Source organism: Rhamphochromis sp. 'chilingali', assembly GCF_963969265.1.
Source record: "Rhamphochromis sp. 'chilingali' genome assembly, chromosome: 16".
Taxonomy (NCBI): Eukaryota; Metazoa; Chordata; class Actinopteri; order Cichliformes; family Cichlidae; genus Rhamphochromis; species Rhamphochromis sp. 'chilingali'.
This window is the reverse complement of record NC_137943.1, coordinates 25,380,470-25,401,472: the sequence shown is the minus strand read 5'-3', so window position 1 is coordinate 25,401,472 and position 21,003 is coordinate 25,380,470. Positions and strand designations below refer to the sequence as shown.

General features: G+C 38.3%; 1 protein-coding gene across 1 annotated transcript in view; it reads left to right on the top strand.

The window, feature by feature from the left end:
- The window catches only part of LOC308383332 (retinal-specific phospholipid-transporting ATPase ABCA4-like), a 44,913-nt gene extending 29,238 nt beyond the window's left edge, over nucleotides 1–15,675 (top strand). Inside the window, exons 29-50 of the mRNA XM_080861228.1 lie at nucleotides 1,447–1,607; nucleotides 1,873–1,997; nucleotides 2,103–2,201; nucleotides 3,096–3,377; nucleotides 3,609–3,641; nucleotides 3,777–3,882; nucleotides 3,973–4,047; nucleotides 4,334–4,503; nucleotides 5,998–6,175; nucleotides 6,298–6,413; nucleotides 6,615–6,762; nucleotides 9,310–9,433; nucleotides 10,216–10,345; nucleotides 10,485–10,605; nucleotides 11,301–11,363; nucleotides 11,643–11,749; nucleotides 12,645–12,786; nucleotides 13,074–13,208; nucleotides 13,501–13,604; nucleotides 13,804–13,896; nucleotides 14,037–14,286; nucleotides 14,744–15,675. Coding sequence (XP_080717354.1) covers nucleotides 1,447–1,607; nucleotides 1,873–1,997; nucleotides 2,103–2,201; nucleotides 3,096–3,377; nucleotides 3,609–3,641; nucleotides 3,777–3,882; nucleotides 3,973–4,047; nucleotides 4,334–4,503; nucleotides 5,998–6,175; nucleotides 6,298–6,413; nucleotides 6,615–6,762; nucleotides 9,310–9,433; nucleotides 10,216–10,345; nucleotides 10,485–10,605; nucleotides 11,301–11,363; nucleotides 11,643–11,749; nucleotides 12,645–12,786; nucleotides 13,074–13,208; nucleotides 13,501–13,604; nucleotides 13,804–13,896; nucleotides 14,037–14,286; nucleotides 14,744–14,860 — 2,879 coding nt within the window. The 3' untranslated portion in view covers nucleotides 14,861–15,675. The remainder of the gene's footprint in view (nucleotides 1–1,446; nucleotides 1,608–1,872; nucleotides 1,998–2,102; nucleotides 2,202–3,095; nucleotides 3,378–3,608; nucleotides 3,642–3,776; nucleotides 3,883–3,972; nucleotides 4,048–4,333; nucleotides 4,504–5,997; nucleotides 6,176–6,297; nucleotides 6,414–6,614; nucleotides 6,763–9,309; nucleotides 9,434–10,215; nucleotides 10,346–10,484; nucleotides 10,606–11,300; nucleotides 11,364–11,642; nucleotides 11,750–12,644; nucleotides 12,787–13,073; nucleotides 13,209–13,500; nucleotides 13,605–13,803; nucleotides 13,897–14,036; nucleotides 14,287–14,743) is intronic.
- The last annotated feature ends 5,328 nt before the right edge of the window (nucleotides 15,676–21,003 follow it).

Sequence of the window (21,003 nt, the reverse complement as noted above, 5' to 3'; positions counted from 1 at the left end):
TGAATTTTTTTTGTCCTGCGTTCTGATTTCTTATTTTACTGCATATTTGTCACAGTTAAATATTTCAGACCACCGAACAATTTTTAATATAAAGACAACCCAATTAAATATGAAATGCAGTTTTTAAATGATGATTTTATGTATTAAGGGATATAAACTATCCAAACCTACCTAGCCCTATGTGAAAAAATAATTGCCCCCTGACCTAATAACCATTTGTGTCACCCCTGCATTCAAGTGTTTGCAATAACTGGCAATGAGTCTTTCACATCACTTTGGAGGCATTTTGGCCTGGACGTTGTTGCAGAACTGTTTGAATTCATCTCATTGGGATGGTTTTGAGCATCAACTTTAAGATTATGCAAAGAATCTCAATCAAATTTACATAGAATACCTTTATTTTTATTACCTGAACCATTCAATGATGGATTTGCTGGTGCTCTTTTGGATCGTTGTCCTGCTGCACAACTAACATGTGCTTCAACCTCAGGGGACAAACTGATGGCCATACAGTCTACTTGAACATTTTCTTGTAGAGAGCATAATTCGTGGTTTCATCAATTATGTCAGGTCATCCAGGTCCTGAAGTAGCAAAGCCGCCATGAAAACCCTCAAAAAAGTTCAGCTTTTGTCTGGTGTGTCCACAGACAAAACGCTTGGAGACCATCAAGATATTTTTTGGTATTAGATCAGCCTTTTTGTTCTTTTTTGGTCAGCAGCGGTTTTCACGCTGCAGCTTTTCAGTAGATGCCATTTTTGCCCAGTCTCGTTCTTATTGTTAAATCATGAACTCTGAAACAAGTGAGGCCCGAAGTTCTTGCAATTTCTTTGGTAGGCTGGCCACTCCTGGGAAAGTGCACCACAGTTCACTCAATTTGCACATAATGGTGCTCACTGTGGTTCACTGGAGTCCCAGTTGTGTTGTTTTTTAAAATCTTTCAACCAACTCCACTTTGTCAAGTGTATTCTTGATTCAACAAGAAATTAATAATTGATCATTTATTATTTATTCTTCGTCTGATATTAAAATTAGTTTCATGATTTGAAACATCTAAGTGTGACAAGTATGCAAAAAAGTACTATTCGAGCACAGAACATGTTTTCTGTGACCATTTAAATCCTTTTGTGTTAAGCCTCACTCAGCTTGAATGGCCCAGGTACAGGCTGCCTTAGTTAGAATTTAGTGTCTGTTTTTGCTGCTTATATGCTCTTTTCTATTTATAGTGCTGCATCAGATTCATATATTTACTCGCATTCATGCATTTGTGGTATTCAGAAAATATATTCATAATCCTCAGAATACTTTAGATGCCTTGCTCAGTGGATTTTAGTAGTAACACTCATTCACAGCCTGTTCCCACATGCAGATTATGCAGTTCATCTAAAATGCTTTGTTTTCTGTAGATATGGTTTTAGTGCTGCTTACTGTTTTCTTGTTGAACACAGAACATAATGGAGTGAACCCCACCAACCAGTCATCGGACAGCAGTGCAGGAAAGGGCTCCAGGCAGGTGAAAGGTGGATTTCTGATCCTGAAACAGTTCCATGCTCTGCTGGTAAAGAGGTTCCACCATGCCACACGAAGCCAGAAAGACTTTTTGGCACAGGTACAGGATCTCATAAACATGGGAATGACGTGATGAGTGAAATGGCTTTGTGGTTGCATTGTGTGGAGCATATAAACTAAATAGACTGGTGTGAGTTTCTTGAGAGACCTATTTGAATGAATTTGACGGTTTTAACAGATACAGTGTGTTTACTGAGAACATTTTTTGAGCCAAATTTGTTTGGATGTATCTGCAAAAGTGTCCGCTTATTTTGCAAAACATTTTCTAAACTGTTGTTATTATGCTTGTGACTGTCTGATTCCAGATCGTCCTTCCTGCCAGTTTTGTCTTGATAGCACTGATCTTCACCATGATTGTCCCTCCTTTTGGAGAATATCCCAGTCTCACTCTGAGCCCCTGGATGTACGGACAGCAGTTCACCTTCTTCAGGTGTGAAGGCTTTAGATAAATCTTTCAGTAACATGTTGGATGATAGATATTTGCTTTTTTCTCCAATTTAATTTTCTTCTTTGTATTTTTTCATCACTGTATTAGCAATGAGAGGCCATATGACCCCAAAATGAAACACTTTATAGAGCGCTTGCTAAAGCCACCAGGCCTGGGCACGCGATGCATGGAAGGAGAACCCCTAGGGTGAGCATTATGACTAGAGATAACAACACTCCTTCTGCTACATCTTAGAGCACTGATGTCTATTTTCTTAGGGCTCATACAATGCCAGGAAACGGTATAGTCAAACAAACACATCTTTAAACTGTATCCATATGTATTTTTTTTAATAGAAGCAAATCTGCAGAATCTGGATCTGGAATAACATTAAACTCATTTAAAAAAAATAATATTCAAATTTGTTGTCAAATACTTTAATTTTAAGCTTCATACTTCCGTTTTGAGTTATTAATCCAAAAGACTCAAAGTCATAACAGTCAGCTCCAAGAAGTTTGGAAGGAAAAAAAAAGCAAAAGCAGTGAGAACAGAACTTTTTTTTTCAGTACAATAACAAGTAGCATTATACAGGGGAGTCCCGAATAAAGGTGGGAGGTAGTGACTAGACCACTCAATCTCTAGATGCTGCTGGCGTTGAAATAGAGTGAGCAGATGGCTGATGGAAACTTCGGATGAGACTCCAAGGACAGTCCGAATGAGCTGGGTGTAGGGAGGAGGAGGGATGAAAGGCACAGTGAGATATTACAATGAATTCAAAAAGCAGGAAAGTTTTGGAGAGCATAAGTAAAGTGGACAAGAGCTGCAAAATTAAAATTTAGACTTTTGACAAAAATGAAATAATGAAGAATTTAGGGCAGCAAAAAAACCTTATTGAACTCTTGCTTTAACTTCATTTAAATTATTTATTGGAGAACTGCAAAAAGCAAAAAAAGCTTCATTAAAAAAGAATAATCCAGTGGCTGAATTATATACAGTGGATGGTTAAAACTACAACTAAGTATATACAGTGCATAGATAGTAGCTTTACCGCATGAGTGATTTTACCTTTGCAGTTTAATTTCTTCACTCCTCTCCCTCCAGAGTTCCCTGCAGTAACAGGACCCCAGAGTGGGAGTATCCTGATGTCTCCCCAGCGGTTAGCAACATCTTACAAAGTCCTGCATGGAACCAGAGAAACCCATCACCTTCCTGCCAGTGCAGCACAAGTAACAAACTGACCATGATGCCCATCTGTCCAGATGGTGCAGGAGGTCTGCCCCCTCGCCAGCGACTGGAGCCAACGGAAGACACAATGCTGGATCTGACTGACAGGAACATCTCTGACTACTTGGTCAAAACCTACCCCAGTCTTATTAGAACTAGGTGAGTTTGAATGTAGTTGTAAACTGTACTCAAAAGGTAAAACCAGGTGGATTTAAAGAAGAAATACAAGTGTGTTAAAAACCCTCACAGAGCTGGAAAATATGTCCTAAAGGAAATTAAAAGGAGAAAAGGTCTAAGGCAAAAGAAAAACAAAGAGCTAAAAAAAAAGAAAGGCAAATAGCAAATATTAATGATCATTCTCCTTAATGAAAACTACATTTCTTTTCACAGTTTGAAGAGCAAGTACTGGGTGAATGAACAAAGGTAACAATTTTATTTCTTTATTTAATATTTTCTTTCCCCATTTTTGTTTTGTCGTTTGTTACAACGACACAGCAATGTGTTAAAGACATGCTGATGTTAGGAACTGTGATGTGAGTGGATATCTTCTGTCCTCAGATATGGAGGTTTGTCAGTTGGAGGGCAACTCCCCATCCTGGATGTGGACCCTAAAGACATCCGGAACGTTTTTCATCAGCTGGGACGGATGCTCAACATCACTGGGGTGATTATTCTTGTGTTATGATTTACAGATCAAGTGTGCAAGTTTGAAATAAGTCAATAAAAATTAATAATAATGAACTGCTGTCTGCAGGGTTACTATAGCAGACTTGCCCTGAGGGACATTGGCACTTTCTTACGATATATGGAAAGTGAATTCAATATAAAGGTAGGTGTGCAGCTCGATAGAAGAGTTGGTTTTTCCACAAATAGCAAAGTGGCACAAATGACTGTAAACGCAAGCAGTTTGACAGTCTAATACTTTGCTTGTGTTTTACAAACCTTTCACTTTCTGATTGTCTGTCATGTCATTGATTGATTCCTGTAAGTTAGCTTAAATGTTTTCCACTTATAAATTTATTCTGAAGACTACATTTGGAGATCCTCTATGTTGTGTAACAGGCTGATCACACAGTTGCGAGATGTGCTCAATTAGTTCTGTTCTTCTCTGCCAGGTGTGGTATAATAACAAAGGCTGGCATGCCATGGTGGCCTTCATCAATGTGGCTAATAATGCTATTCTGCGAGCCTTCCTACCCACAAATGCCAACCCTGTAGAGTTCGGGATCACTGCCATCAACCACCCACTAAACCTCACTAAAGAGCAGCTTTCTGAAGTCACTGTGTGAGTAATAACTGTAGTTTTTTCTTTTTTAGCTGTGTTTAAATGTATGTGTTTGTGTAGTCTGTAAATCAACCATAGAGGGTATAAAAGATGGACATAGGTAGAAATCTGTGGGGAAGTGCCTTAAACCTATAATCTTTTCCAATGATCCACAAAGTGAAATGCAAAAAGAAGACTGATTGCCTATATATGACTAGCACATACAGCATATTATTATACATACCATATTTAATGACCCCGCTTTTCACTTGATTTACTACTTCCTAGTGACTATAAACATTTTCCTGGTGGCTTTAATGTCTCAGTTTCTTATTTATCAAATTTCATTTTCATTTTATAAATTATGATGCCATTTAATTTAGTCACATTAGTTTAAATTGGACGTTAAATCAGGATGTGATTAGGGGCAGGCTCCGTCAAATTCACTTCTTACTCATCACGTCTTGTTTCAGCATGGTGAAAGCCAACATGCTCAAGTCCATATTTTCAGAATAGGACTTCAAAAATCACAAGTGATTTTGAATCCACCTTTTTCCGTATAGTCTTTGAAGTCCAGCGTTCAGGTGTTGTGATGGACACTGCAAAAATGCATATGTACAGACCAGAATTTTATTTTGTTCTATCATTTTTCTCTTATTATGAAAAGAAACTGAACAATCAGAAGCTAAAGGCGCAAGTTACTATGTGTGTTTCTAATGTTAAGCTGTGAATTATCACATTATTTGGATTTAGCTTAATATACATGGGTTGTCTTTTCTGTAGGCTTAACATATCTAATAAGTTCAAGTACTGGTGAAAGGTTTCAAGCCACCTTTCATTTCTTTATTTTTTGTTTCCAATGAGCCAGAAGTTCTTTTAAAAGTGATCTTGAGCAATGCGTTCTGAAGCTTTCTGACGGCCATTGAAAGATTTTCGTTTTCAGTCATTTTCAGTTCAGACTTTGTAACTGACTATTTCAGAGGAATATATTTTTTAACCACTTAACACTGACTTATGAAACATTAAATCATAAAAAATGCACCTTATTCAAGGGATGAAAGAATATTGTTGTGTTTACACATAACAGACAAACTGGCAAAGAACCAATTTTAAGTTGTATCTTTTAGCACTTTGTTACCAGCAGCCTGTCACAAAAACACATCATTTGTTCCCATTTCTTTAGTTCAATCTGTAAAAATGCCAAAGAAAACAGAGTTTGACAGACATGAAAACATATTGTTGCACCAATAAGTTGAATCCCAAAGATTCAAAAATCATCCTCCACTTCTCCAGAAAAAAGGAGAAATGTGGTGTGGCTCAAGACTTTGGCACAGTACTATAGAGATATATTTATGGCCAAAAAATGCTTTTATTTTTAATTATCTCATTAATAATTCAGAGAAAACCTAAAGCCTCAAACCATTTGTGACTTAGCATGGATTCAGCATTGTTTTTAGTCTCTTAATAACAAACCCCAGAATATATAGAACTGACTTCATCTGCTTCCTCCATCAGGCTGACCACTTCAGTCGACGCCGTGGTGGCAATCTGTGTTATTTTCGCCATGTCCTTCATTCCTGCTAGCTTCGTCCTCTACCTCATACAGGAGCGCGTGACCAAAGCCAAGCACCTGCAGTTCGTCAGTGGGGTCAGCCCTGTAGTTTACTGGGTGTCCAACTTCTTTTGGGACATGGTAAGTGAAGCTAGACTGGCTTAAGTGAAATGTAATAACTGTATGTTAATATATCCTATATCAGAGCTATTTTTCATAATATTGGATTTCTGTCTTCTTAATCACTCTTCATGTTTATCTAGATGAACTACACTCTCAGCTCTGCAATGGTAGTTGGCATTTTCATGGCTTTTGACAAAAAGTGTTACACATCACCATCCAACCTGCCAGCACTAATAGCACTCCTTTTGCTCTATGGGTAAGCTGTTGTTTACTTTAATTTGGTTCGGTTTTGTTGTTCTGTTGCTATGGTATAACAAGACAATAACCGAATAACTAAATAATTGACAAAAAGTTAATAGAAAAGTTAAAATTAAAAGTACAAACAAAGAAAAAAATATTTTAAATTGAGAATTTTTAAAAATATGTTGGTTTTTGTCTTTTAATCTCTTGCCTTTAGGTGGTCAGTGACACCCATGATGTATCCCTTGTCCTATATATTCAACATCCCGAGTACAGCATATGTGTCTCTGTCCTGCATCAACCTGTTCATAGGCATCAACAGCAGTGCCATCACTTTCATCCTGGAGCTGTTTGAAAACAATCGGGTATGTACTGATTAAAAACCATGTAGCCTTCTAACATTTCACTGCACTTAATGCTTATTTGAATTAATCATTACATCTTACATTATGTTTTGCATTTGCACAGTTATACTCACATTCCAGTTCAGCTTCACCAGTAACTACAGGGCAACATTTTCAGTGCTATTACTTTTGGAATGAAGCAGCCACAGCTGAATCGCATACATTTATAAAACATTACAAATGTTTTTACAATAGTGAGAGAACATTTGAAAGCAAAGAATATAATTTTTGTGAAATAAACTGAATAATTCATGAAAAGTTAATAGATGGTGGTTTGATGAAGTAGCAAAACAGGATTCTGAATGAAGAAGATAGGACAAGACCTGTAAAGTCTAGACACTGGAGGATGAGTTGGATGAAACGGCAGGTGATGGTTTGATTGGGGATCAAAGACTGAGGTGATTTGAGTTTGAAAATTGGAAGTAAGATTGGATCAGAATTCTTCAGTGGGAAAGGAGATAAATAGAAGAGCAAGAACAGACCAACACATGAGTGCAGAAAGACATGAGAACACAAATGTTCCTTATTAAACTCACACAAAAGCTTTTTCATAAAACAATACAGTGATAAAACTGTCACCAAACAGTATTTTGTAACAGTGACTGTTTATATTCTAAAATATTATAATACAGCAATATTATGGTGTCATAATATCTACTATATAATATTATTATATGTATTGTAATATGACTGAGTGAATATTATGGTCATTTTATTCTTGCTCCCTGATGGCTGAATGAGTAAAATATGTTTTTAACCATATTTTTTGAATACATTCCTGCCCCCAAAGGATTTGAACACATGGCAGCTGATGTTTACCAACAGGGACAGAATGATCAGAATTAGGATTAGAGTCAGGGGAGTGCTGTTGGAGAGTATATGGCTTTTTAGCATAGCAGGAAAGCACAGGTGTTACTCATCACATTAGGTGCAGATCTATACTAAGTCAGGACAATGTGACAGTCAGCTGGCATGCAGAGCACTAGAAACCTTACACTGAAGCAGTTAAGTGGAATTTCTCTTTTATAAAACAGCTATATAGTAGGTGCTTACACAAAAGCTGATCAATTGTTTGGCACAGCTGGGGAAGCATGAGGGAAGTTAAGCTGCTGGTCTGCAGGGCAGGGGATAACTAATAACTGCAGGGCTTTTAGACTCCTGATTGACAGTTTGGTGTGAACATGTAAGTCGACCACAACAACTGCCAACACCTATGCTGGCAAGTGGAAAATAAAGGAAAAAGAGAAGCAGAAGGAAACTGAAGTTGGAGGGAAAGGGCACATATGTGCAGATGTGCTCTCATCGTGACAGGTGACTGCCTGCTCAAAAAAAAGAAAAAGAAAATGGAGATTGTCCTTCCCTCCAGATGGTTCTGTCCAATGCACATCTGTACACAGCTTCTCTCATGACATATGAGTCATGAGAGAAGCTGAAGGTCAAATGGGCTATATTTTTGTTGCCTGATATTTCCAAGGATTTCAGAGAATTTGTGCATTTCTATGGTGAAAAAACTGTTTGCTTTATACATGAATACATTTAAAACCCATTAAAAAATTAATTGCTATATTTTAGACTTATCTGTGTAGGCGAAGCAAGACATAAAAATGATCACTGGAAAGAAAGAGGTTTTATTTCAGCTGAAAAGAAGTATCGCTTTCTTAATTTCTAGAGTCTTGTTCTTTGGGAGAAAAATAGGAAACAGCTGAGGAAGGCTGTTCTTATATCAAATGTGCAATTAACATAAGAAAAGACATCTGCTCCAGTGTCAAGCATGACTGGGTGGTGGGTCTACTTTGAAGAAAATTTCAGCAACTTTTTAAAGTTTAACAAGGAGAAACTATGTTTATACCAATTTGATTTGGGAGCCCCTGGTTATGTCTCCCAAGTTAAATTGGTCCAGGCGCAGACCTAGCAATTCAGACAACCCCTAGAAAGACAGAAAAAAGAAACAAATGAACCTCACCTGGACTACGGATACCAGAAACTCGGCCTGGAAGAGTGGCAGCCAGACCTTAGCTTGTGGACCTTATTGGGCCTTCTTTGTACCCCATCTGTAGATTCCACTGTTCGGAAGTGCACTTGAAACCAGGATAGATGATCGATTTTGTAATCATCAATCTCTGGCTGTATGTTGTGTGAACTCAGGTGAAAAGAGGGTGAAATGTCAGCTGATTATCACTTATATGAGGTGTTTTGGGAGGAGAACCTAGAATAGACACAGGACATGCTAGAGAGATGTCTCTTGGCTTGAAAAGCTGGAGGAGATGACTGAGGAGAGGGAGGCCTGGACAGTTCTGCCCCCATGACCTGGATAAGTGGATGAATATATTTTAGGTCCTCAACTTTCCCTCAAAACCAAAGTAGAATATTTGCATTTCCTGGTCATGTATATGAGCTGTTCATTCTTAGAACATCTGATGCATTTCAAAAATTTTTAGAAAAGATGTTGCAATTATGTGATATATTTTTATATTTAGATGTTTGAGGTAACTTTTTTTGTGTGGCCAGTCTTTGCTCGTGTTCAATGAGGGGCTGAAGAAAGTCCTGCTGGTGTTCCCTCACTTCTGCCTGGGACGGGGGCTGATAGACATGGCCATGAACCAGGCTGTTACTGATGTGTATGCCCGCTTTGGTATGTACTGTGTACCTATCCATCATTTTAGCTGATAAAATTTCATACTGTGTGATTTGTGAAAATATTCAAGCAAACTTTTACAAAATTGCTAATTTGGGTTCTCATAGTTTCTAGTAGTTTGTACTCTTAATACCACACTGTAGTGTCATGGCTGGGGTAGCAGACGTGTGGTGTTGAGAAGGAGGACCCAAGATGCAGGCATAGAATGTGATGCGAGTGAACTATTTACACGAGTGACAAAGTGGCAAAAACAGGAAGAGCAGAATGGGGAGTTAACAAAAGCTAAACTGGGGAAAACCAAAGAACTAACCTGAAACCATAAGAACACGGAGTGATGAACCAGGCAGAGAGACACAGAGTTACACAGATGACATGACCATAGGAGGGAAGCACAGCTGATCCTAATTCACATAATGATAGGAAGACACAAGCTGAACACAGTGAAGTCACACATGGATCTACAAAGTAAAACAGGAAGTATACACTGACGGAACAAAGAACACGAAACTGACTGGGAGCATAAACCGTAACCAAAGAACTGAAACATCCAACCCCAAATACATAATCAGAATACCCCCAAACATGAGATAATAATAATAATAATAATAATAACAATAACAACAACAAAACACTGGGTCACCGATCCAGGACCATGACATGTAGATCTTCTAGGCTAGATTAAGCGTAGTGTTGTACCATCTGTACTGTCTATGCATAAAGTACCCTTTCACTCACTGAAATTGTAGTAAAGTTTGAGTTTGGACCTCGTCTGTTTCCAGGTGAAGATTACACATTGGACCCTTTCCGATGGGACTTTGTGGGAAAAAATATTTCTTTCATGGCAGTGGAAGGCTTTGTTTATTTTATTCTTAATCTTCTGATCCAGTACAGATTCTTCCTGGACCACTGGTAAGAACACAGCTAAAAGCACACTAGCTTAAAATTTAAATAAACAACAGTAACTTAACCATAGGGTTAGAATTTAGAGCAGAGGAGCTCTTTTGCACTAGAAGCTTCAGTGCTGATGATTTTTTTCCAAATCTCCCAGGTTGTCAGACTACAAGCAGAGTCCTGCACAAGATCAGGATGATGATGTTGCAGCAGAGAGGCAGAGGATTTACGATGGAGGGAACAAGGCTGACATTCTGCAGATCAGGGACCTCTCTAAGGTATACATTTTAATCAAACGACTAATTTCATATTTATTGTGATATTTCATTGCGCATTTTGGATTATAAGACTGTATGAAATAGAAGTTTCAAGGTTTCTTCCAGGCCAGTTTTGTTAATTTCATTTTCAGCTTCAGAATTAAATTTATTTCCAGACATCCTTTCATTTGTATTCACATCAGCATCCAGTTAAATGAAAAATTAAAAACAGAGGGGAAGGCACTAAAGGTTAGTATTCGTGGGAACATTCAGAAAAACTCCAGTGGGATAAATACTGAATACAGAAAAGGTCGCCACACATTGGAATTACAGCTCCCTTTAATTTCATTAGCAATGTTTCTACCAGCTACAGGTCTCATCATGCAAGTATCTGAAAAAGAAATAAAAGTTGTGAAATTCAGATTATAATGCAAAACAGCCCATAAATAACATAAGTAAATCCCTCTATGGAGACGGAGCAGGAAAGAAGGTGGGAGTTGTTTTATTTTTGTTTGTGTCTCAAGTAACGCGAGAGTGCTTTCCCGATACCAGAATCATAGAACTTTTCTTTATAAATACTGGATAGCAAACTTAATGCAGTGCTAAACATGAATTTAACTATTTTCCCAAAAAATCCACCACCTTTTTTAAACATAAATTCTTATTGTTCGAGCAGCACTACACAACTTAAATGTCTCCCTGCCTTCTCTGCACAGACGTATGTGGGCAGGAAGAGGGCAGCTGTGGACCGGATTTGTGTGGGAGTCCCTGCAGGAGAGGTAAAGTCACTGAGGACATTTATATTGAGACCTACTACTCTTTTCTATTTGCTGTCAGTTTTCTCTTTCTGCATCTCTTCAAATAAACTGACAAACTGATTTGGCATTAGAGCATTACAGCGGCATGGTAACACGCCTCGCAATTTGCAGTTCTATATTTATCTCTTCTAGTTAGTCTAATCAAGCTTGATCGAATGTGATGGAATATGAGTTTCATTCTATATAAATGGGAGTTTATTTAAGTGCATTCATAAGCCTGTTTGCGTTTTTTCCTGTTAGTGCTTTGGTCTCTTGGGAGTAAATGGAGCTGGGAAGACGACAACCTTCAAAATGCTAACTGGTGACACTGATGTCACCTCTGGAGAGGCTTCTGTGGCTGGTTACAGGTACATAAAGTTTATTCAAAAAAATGGTCCCTGGATAACAGAACACAAAATCTGTTCAGGCCTGCATCGGATGGAATTTATTCAAAAAATAGAAAACTTTGCTCTTAGTTTATCCTGCACACAGTTCCAGATGAGTGAAAACCAGAAACAGTTCACTGAATAAGACAGTTTGAATACGGGAAGGTCAACCTGACATTACCTGTGTGTTAACACCATCAGACTATTAAACTCATCACTGTGATACTCTGATTGGGGAAAAAACGCAGCCTAGGAGGGCTTGAATAACAATTAGATTTCAAAGTCTAAATTCTCATTTTGTCAAGGAGTTTCATGCCAGTTATTTGAAAATTCACAGTTTTCCCCTCAGAATACCTGCTCAGTTAAGTGGAAAATGTCTTTGAACAAAAATCTAGGGATTCAAAGAATGTGAAGCACCGATGTGTCAAATGATAGTAATTATTGTCTGACAAATATAAGATAAGATAAGATAAGATAACTCTTTATTGTCATTGCACAGTCATACATAGTACAGTAGTACAATGAAATTGGAAAAACTGTCCTACGTCGGCACTACATATAACACAACACGACACGATATGACACATCACAACGTAACAAACAACACAACACAGTATATTAACTTACTATAAAAAAGAAGAATAAGTGTATGTATATGGGCATTAAATTAAATACACTTGACAAGAAGATTAGGTAAGCAATGTTTTAGTCCCTTTCTATTGAGAGGAATCAGCTTCTGAGCTTCTTCAGATAGCTTTCTTAAATAATCACTATAGATCTGTCCCTTCTGGAATTGATTGATGTTTTGTTATTCCTACCATGTTAGGTGCTCCGTCAGCCCACTGCACTGAATTGCATTGTTTGTCCTGTTTTGTAGCATCTTGACAGAGATTCTGGATGTGCACCAGAACATGGGCTACTGCCCTCAGTTTGATGCCATCGATGAGCTTCTTACTGGCAGGGAACATCTCTACCTTTACGCTCGTCTCAGAGGGGTGCCCGAGTCAGAGATCCCCAGAGTGAGTTGGACTCCAGCTGCTTTACATATCGAACAGGCTAAGGATGTTTTTCACTCGGCTAGTCCAGTGACACTTTAGTTCAGCAAAGCAGTAGAAATCTGCTTTGTTCATAATGGTTTTGTTCTCTTTTTTTAAATATTTGCCCATTCTTCTTTTCTGTACTAATTTTGCTCATGCATTTTATGATATTTTATGAAATGCTATCTTAACGGGTGGGTTGTCCATTATAAAAGATCACTGTTTTGGATTCAAGTAGCCACTAAAGATGAATCTTTTTCTCCATCTAGGTTGCAGAGTGGGGCATTCAGAAGCTGGGTCTGTCAGAATATGCAGGCCGCTGTGCGGGGACTTACAGTGGAGGCAACAAACGCAAACTCTCCACAGCTATTGCAATGATTGGTTGCCCGGCCCTGGTGCTGCTGGTGAGTTAGCCAGTGACGAAAAGCTCATGAGCCCATTGTTTGGGATTTTAAATTTTTATGCAGGGATTTATCAATGAAATGCTCTATGAATCCAGATGGGAAGCCATATGGGTTCAGTCAAGCCTGGCCTCGAATGTTTTATACACTGGCAAGCAACTGTGCAGATCAGTTCAAATTGGCATAAATCTGAGATCTTTGCCATATGCTGATAAAGAAAAGGTTTTGGTCTCTGTTTGCATGGAATTATGTGCTCAGACATTCAAGTTGGCTGTTTCTGGCTCTGTGCGTTTAGGACGAACCCACGACAGGGATGGATCCCCACTCTCGACGCTTCCTGTGGAATGCCATCATGAGTGTGATTCGGGATGGCAGGGCCGTGGTGCTAACGTCACACAGGTTCGCCTAATAATGAAATTAAAATCCTCTGGACACATTTGCTGCACCAGCTGACCAAACGGTTAACTGTTGATGAAATCATGGCTACATTTGCATTCACTTGATTTCGCCACAGAGGTCCATGAAATGATGATGCATTGCTCAAACATGAAACAGCAGCAGTAAAAATAAAGATGGATTATTGTTGTTTTTTTACCAGCATGGAGGAGTGTGAGGCTCTGTGCACTCGACTGGCCATCATGGTCAATGGAACCTTCAAGTGTCTGGGTACCATTCAGCATCTCAAATACAAGTAAGACATATTTTGACTGTTACTATTTAAATATATAAGTGGTCATTTAGTCACAGTGGCATTTTCTAGCTAATATCAACTAATGATAAGAGCACATAAGGAAACATGTTGAATGTTTTGATGCTGTTTCCTTCATTTAGATTTGGTGATGGCTACGTGGTCACGATGAAAATCAAGCCAGCTAAAGCAGGCTTGTCCCCAGAGCTGGAGCCTGTCGAGAGCTTTATGGAGACCAGTTTCCCTGGCTGCGTTCAGCGGGAGAAGCACTACAACACGCTGCAGTACGAGATCGCCTCATCCTCCCTAGCGAGGATATTTCAGCTGGTGGTGGCCAATAAAGACAGGCTCAGCATCGAAGACTACTCTGTTTCCCAGACAACACTGGATCAGGTTTGGATGACATACAACAATGAGAAATGACACTGTGTTAATAAAACGGAAGGGTATTTGTCCCATGACAAGGAGGCAATAACTGTCAGTTTTTGTCATAGATGAAAATATTCAATCTTTAGGTTGCAATTTTTGTCATTTATAAAGAGTACATAAATAACTAAACATATTATGCATGTAATGGAGTTTTACCATGAACAGCTAGAACTCTTATGAAAACATATTTCATATAATAGCATGGTTTATTTAAACACCATCTGTGTACACACATCTTCCCCTCCATAGGAGAGATTATAGTTGTTGATAAATATATTCATAATCTGCTAATAACTGCTGTTGTAAGCCTGACATTTAAATATCACTTATGTAGAGCTGGATATAAATAAATTATGATTCAATCCTATGCATTATAATTTATCACTTGCATTAAAATGTTGGCGCACTTTCGGTTTTTCAGGTGTTTGTCAACTTTGCTAAGCAACAGGCTGGAGAGGACGAGGAGTTAACGCTACACAGACGAACGGCAGGTGGAAGAAAAGACATCAAGGTCTCACCGGTTAAGAGGAAAACATGAAAAAGTCATGCAAATGTAGAGGTGTTACTCCGCAGGGCAGTAATATACTGTAAAACCACACACCGAAATTCAACAACTTTAAATGTTTTGCTAGCCAGCTGTTTTTTTTTTTAGAGTAGAGGTGAATGTGACCAGCTCCCTGCCAAACTGACCTGTGGAAGAGTTTGCTTCTCGAGCTACAGTCAAACTTGAAAAGCTCTTGTCTGCAAGTGGAGAGTCATCTTATATAACTTTTAAAAATCAATAATGTCTGACACATTGCTTTGACCTGACACTTTCCGAATTACTTTAAACTTCAAGCTAAACAAAAGATTCTTCTGGAAAAAATTGAGTTTTTTCTGCTTAGACTGACTGGCTTGTATAAAAGTGTACATATTGTATGTTTAATGAATACACTAACAAATACCCTGTTAAGCATTATTTTTATTGTCTATTATAATGAACACCTGTCACTTTTATATATAATATTTAAATGAAGACTCATGCTATGTATTGTTGAACTGTCTAAATGCAAAACATGTTTACGATTGATTCTGTTCTTGTCAGTATTTTTTTGTTGTAATTTTATTACTATTTTCTGCTGTCTTTTACATCTACGTGCTTTGTCAAATAGCACAATGTTTTCCTCTTGGAAAAAAAAAACATATAAAGAAGCATAGCAAGGCTGAAGAGGGAATCTATTTTGCAACTGACATCTGTTTAACATGCTTTCCACATGCTCTGTGCAGTCCCTTCTAGCTGATTTGCACTTCCATCAGTCACAAATAAAGGAGTTTCATGAGCTATATATGAAGTGTGGTGTAATGTAAATGTGAAGTGCTGTATTTCCTATTAAATATTTCAGCCTTCCCGTGCTTCTTTCAAAGCTCCTTGGTGTTATGGTGGGATGCTCAAAAAGAGGAACTGAAAGGCTTTTCACATTGCTGACCTACAGTGACTCCACTGACCTCCATTCTAAAGCTAAGGAAGCAACTACGCAGATCAGTTGAGTCAGTGGCTACGAGACGGCTTTGCATCGGGGGCCAAGGCGACACTGTGCTGAGTGGCTTGTCACAACCTGGATTTTTCTGACACATAGTCCAATTACTGTTCTCCTTCAGTGAGTGGTGGTGTCATTGCCTCAGGCTGCCCATAAGTCTGAATTCCATTGGCTACCTCAAAGAAACAGAAGGATGATGGCACTGTGCAATTTCAAGGCTGCTAATGAATTCTCTGGTGGGGATCTGATGCTCACTCTCTGCCCATATGGTCATCTGGATGAGGCTGATGAGCATGAGTAGCACGCTGTGGGAGAGCAAACAAGTCATGCATCAACAGTGCGTCCAGAAAGTATTCACAGCACTTTACTTGTTCCACATTTTATGATGTTATAGCCTTATTCCAAAATGGATTCAATTCATTTTTCACTTCAAAATTCTACATACAATAGCCCATAATGACAAAGTGGGGAAAAAAAAGTTTGCTTGAAATTCTTGCAAATACAGTACAATGGTTAGTACTGTCTCACAGTAAGAAGATCCTGGGTTAAAATCCACCATCTGGCCGGGGCCTTTGTGTGTGCAGTTTGCAGATTCTCCCTGTGTTTGCAGTCTAAAGACATGCACCTAGTGGGGTTAGGTTAATTGGTGATTCTAAATTGTCCATAGGTGTGGATTCGAGTGCAAATGTCTCTGTGTTAGCCCTGCAGCAGACTGGCAACCTGTCCATGGTGTACTCTGCCTTTCACCCTATGGTAGCTGAGATCTGCTCCAGCCCCCCCTGCAACCCTGACTGGATGTATGGACGGATATTACAAATAAAAGACATAAAATGACAAATGATCATCTGTCAGATGTTCCTACAACCTGATTGGAGTACACCTGTGGGAAAGTCAGGTGACTTGACAAAATTTAGAAAAGCACATATCTGTCGACATAAGATAGTTCACAGTGCATGTCAAAGCACAAACCAGGCCATGAAGTTCAATACTGTCTACAGACAATTGTCTGTACATCAGAGACAAGATTATTTTGACGTACAGATCTGCAGAAGGATACAGTGGCCTCCATCATCTTTACACGGAACCACATTTTGGAACCACCAGGACTCTTCCCAGAACTAAGGCTGAGCGATTGGGGTTGAAAGCCCTTAGTTAGGCTCAAGGCAAAGATGAATGTAGCAACATACAGATATATTCTTGATGAAAGTGCAGAGTGCTCAGGACCTTGAACTGGGACAAAGGTTCATCTTCAAACAGGACAATGACTCTAAACACCCAGCCAAGATAACAAAGGAGTAACTTCAGCACGACTCTCTGGACAGATCTGATAATGGCTGTGTACCAAAGCCACCCATCAAACTTGATGGAGTTCATGAGGTTCTGTAAAGAAGAATGGGAGAAAATGCCCAAAAATAGGAATGCCAAGCTCGTAGCATCACACTCAAAAAGACTTGAGGCAGTAATTGGTACCAAAGGTGCTTCAAGGAAGTACTGAGCAAAGGCTGTGAATACTTATGTACATGTTACATTTTACTTCTTTATGTCTATACTTATAGATATCTATTACTTACATTGGAATAGTAGTGGTAGAATAGTTAAATTTATGTCTTGCATATTTCCACAACCATATCCATAATCACATACCGTGTATGCCACCGTTGTATATAGTGTATTATCTTACTTATTTTATATTTGTTTGTATTTTCCTTCTGCTATTAGTACCTGAGCTGAGGTAACGTAAGAATTTTCCCACCGTGGGATCAACAAAGTCTTATCTTATCTTATGTTTTACAAATTTGTAGAGAATTTCAAGCTAAAATGTTTTCACTTTATCATGGTGAGGTATTGTGTGTAGACTTTCAAGGTAAAAAAAAAAAGAATTTTGGAACAAGGTGTTAATATGACAACATATGGATCAAATGAAGCGCTGTGAATACTATCTGGATGCCTGTTGTTGAATCCTGAATGAGGCCGACTTAAACATTGAGATTATCTTCAGTGCAGCTGAATCAAGAAGCCACATTTTGAATATACAGAACAGTGTGGAAAACTTAAACCTGTATTATTACATTTTAACTTTCATTTTATTCATTTATCTTTATTTTTTTACATTGCAACTCAAGACCAGAAATCTTATCTTATCATCTTATCCCAGCTGTCACAGGCCAAGAGACAGGGTACAGTTTTCCAATTTGTCACAGACGCCTCTTTCTGTCATGTTGGGTGACATAAACTGTGTTTCACAAATTTTTTTTTCATATGATGTAGTAGCAAATACTGTATTTTCCATAGCAGCATATTGAATTGAGAGCATTATACTGAGTTACAAGAAATTAAACATGTTACATAATTGAAATGTCCTCTTTTGTGATCAGATCAACCATTAGGTCATGCCATAGTTGTTCTCTTATTTAAAGCCCTTTTTTCTGATCTTGTGGAAAGAAAATCACTCTACTGGAACTGTTGTTAATGTCAAACTTCTTGATGCTTGTTTTAATTTGTCTCTTTTCCATCATGCCTGTCAGCCAATTGCCCATAACTGGAATTTAATAGTCTTTCAAGCCCTTGAAAAAGAGGTTTCCTGTTATTTCCAGTAAAAAATCTCTTAATCCATGTGATGCTTACATCTGATTATCAGATATTCTTGCAAAGTGTTGTGTATGTGCACCAGCAGCCACGCAAGATTTTCTGCAACAAAGATAAATACTCTTGTGTGAAACATGCCATGGTAATAAATACACAAATCTGACAAGGCTTACTATCTGATACTGATTTCTCTTTGACACCCTTTGGTGTCAGACAAATACACAGTGACAAACTTATCAAGACCTTCTCAAACAGCATCATTAAAGCATGTAGAATTGGCATCTTTAGATGTTCAAGCTGCCTGCGGTGTGATGCAATCAGGAGCACTCACGCACTTTAAATGAAAAAGGGCTCAACAACAATTTGAAATGTTAGTTAACTAGTCATAGGGGGTGTTACTGTGCCTGTGGAAAAGTGAGTATTGTGGCTGCTGTGGGTCTTAGGGAGCTTTGCCACTTCAGTGGATACTCTGAGAAAGTTAAGAGCAAGAGAAGCCACTGTTACATGCTGTTACATGCTGCTGCTGTGGACCTGAAATGAAATGGACGTTTTCAAATGTGCCACAGTGACCATTAGGATTATAGAAGGTGTAGGAAAGAGTGTTTAAATCTCTTCTGCATGTGTTCAGATTGTTTTAGTGAGCAGATTTTAGTGATCCATTGATGATTTGTAATTTGCATGCAAAGCTTAAGTCATGTCTCACTGCATGCAGTGGACAAGGGGTCCTTTTGAGTTTAATGCTATTTTTTAATCTTTTCTTTCTTTCTTTTTTTTAAACTTGTGGGTCAGAGCGGCAGATATTTTGTGTCACAAGTTTAATTGGGAGCATAGTTGAAGGATGGACTCGGAGAAGGTTAGTGGTGTATCTGTGTTCAGAGAGGGGAGTGAATAAACTTCTGGATGAAAGACGGCGCTTCCGTCTGAGGTTAAGCTGATGAAAATTGTGTATCGAAGTTGGTGAACATTATTTTTATTATGTGAGAGAGTTAGGAATTGGAAAAGGAGAGCCAGACATTGGACTGATACTTATACAGCACCTTTCCACTCAAATTCCACACTTTCTACTACAAGTGAGTAATTCCTACACACAAATATTCCTGTAGCACTTTTGTCTATGCCTAAGCACATTCTGATATTCACATAAATGCAATGGGGGCAATGTGGGGTATCTTCCCCAAGAATACTTTGTCGCGTGGACTGCAAGAGTCTGGGATTGACTCACCTGATCCAGCTTCCTACAGGAGGAAATAGTTGGCTTGATTTCTGTGGACAAAAGGACCTTAGTTAGTTTTACTGACTAGTTTTTCTTTTTCTCCCCCTCTTTTTTGGATTAGCATCTTCCAATTTTTCCCACTCTTTTAATTTGCTTTCAAAGTGTTCCTTTACCATTTTTAAACAGTGTATATATGATAGCAACTATCTGTAAGTGTTGAGCAGCACCATCCTCTGACATGTAGACGTTGCTGTGTGACCGATGAAAAGTATGGAAAGCAAAGACAATATTGAAACATTTTGCACTCTTGGAATGATTTCAATTATGTTCACTCAGCTCTGCAAAGTTTTTGTCTTCTTTTTCTTTTCCACCTTCTTCTTGGTTGGTATGCGGGATTTGCATATATAACAGATATAGTGTTGCAACACTTGGTTGACCATCTGTACCTAAAGTAAGTGGATAAAATGTCAGGTGTTGCATTTTTGGATTTGACAGTATATTTTATTTTGCTCACCGACATGTCAGTTGTATTTATCATTTACTCCATAGCTGACATTTCAACAGTTTTCATCTGACTCTACATACTCCGTGTTTGTCAGCATTTACACATCCAGTGGCATTTTCATTGCCTTCATTCCTTAAACTGAGTGATCATCAGCTTTAGGTGGTAATCCAGGTGATGTCTCAGATATCTCAGCTGCTCTCAAACACAAGGTCTTTACCTTTGAATCAAAAAGTATTTCACAACTTTCACATTGAAGCAGAATTCATGTATTTTCCTAGCTAGAACTTAAACTCACTTTAACGGAGATCCTTCAGTTTATTTGCATTTTTTGCTTTTATCTCAACTAGTCGAGCTTTAATTTGAATCAATAATTCAACTTTACATATAAAGAACTTTAAATGTTGTAAATGTAGTCATTTGTAGTCATCAAATGTTGTCCAGTGTAGTCATTCTAGTTTTGTTCTAGTTATTGCATTTTGACTGATTCTTCAGCTAAAATTTAAAGCTGCTATAATTGCGTTTTTCCATAATTACCAAACTAGATTTCTGTCATCTGCAATCCATATTCTGGCTACACCAGAAGCTGGAGTTGCTCAATTGCAGACTCAGTATCTGATGGCCAAACATAGTGGTGGGATGGTAAAGACCTAAAACAGAGTGAATAGACTTACATTTACACGCTTTAATTATACAGAGCAACACAGCAAGATAAAGAAAGCAGCACATAAATCAGCCTTTACAATAAACTATTCATACCTTCAGTGTATTGGACCAGAATCAGACAAGTGAGAGGGAACACATTCATCAATACAGTCTGAGAAAAGTCTCAGCTGTTTCCTAAATTAGCCCAATCATGGCGT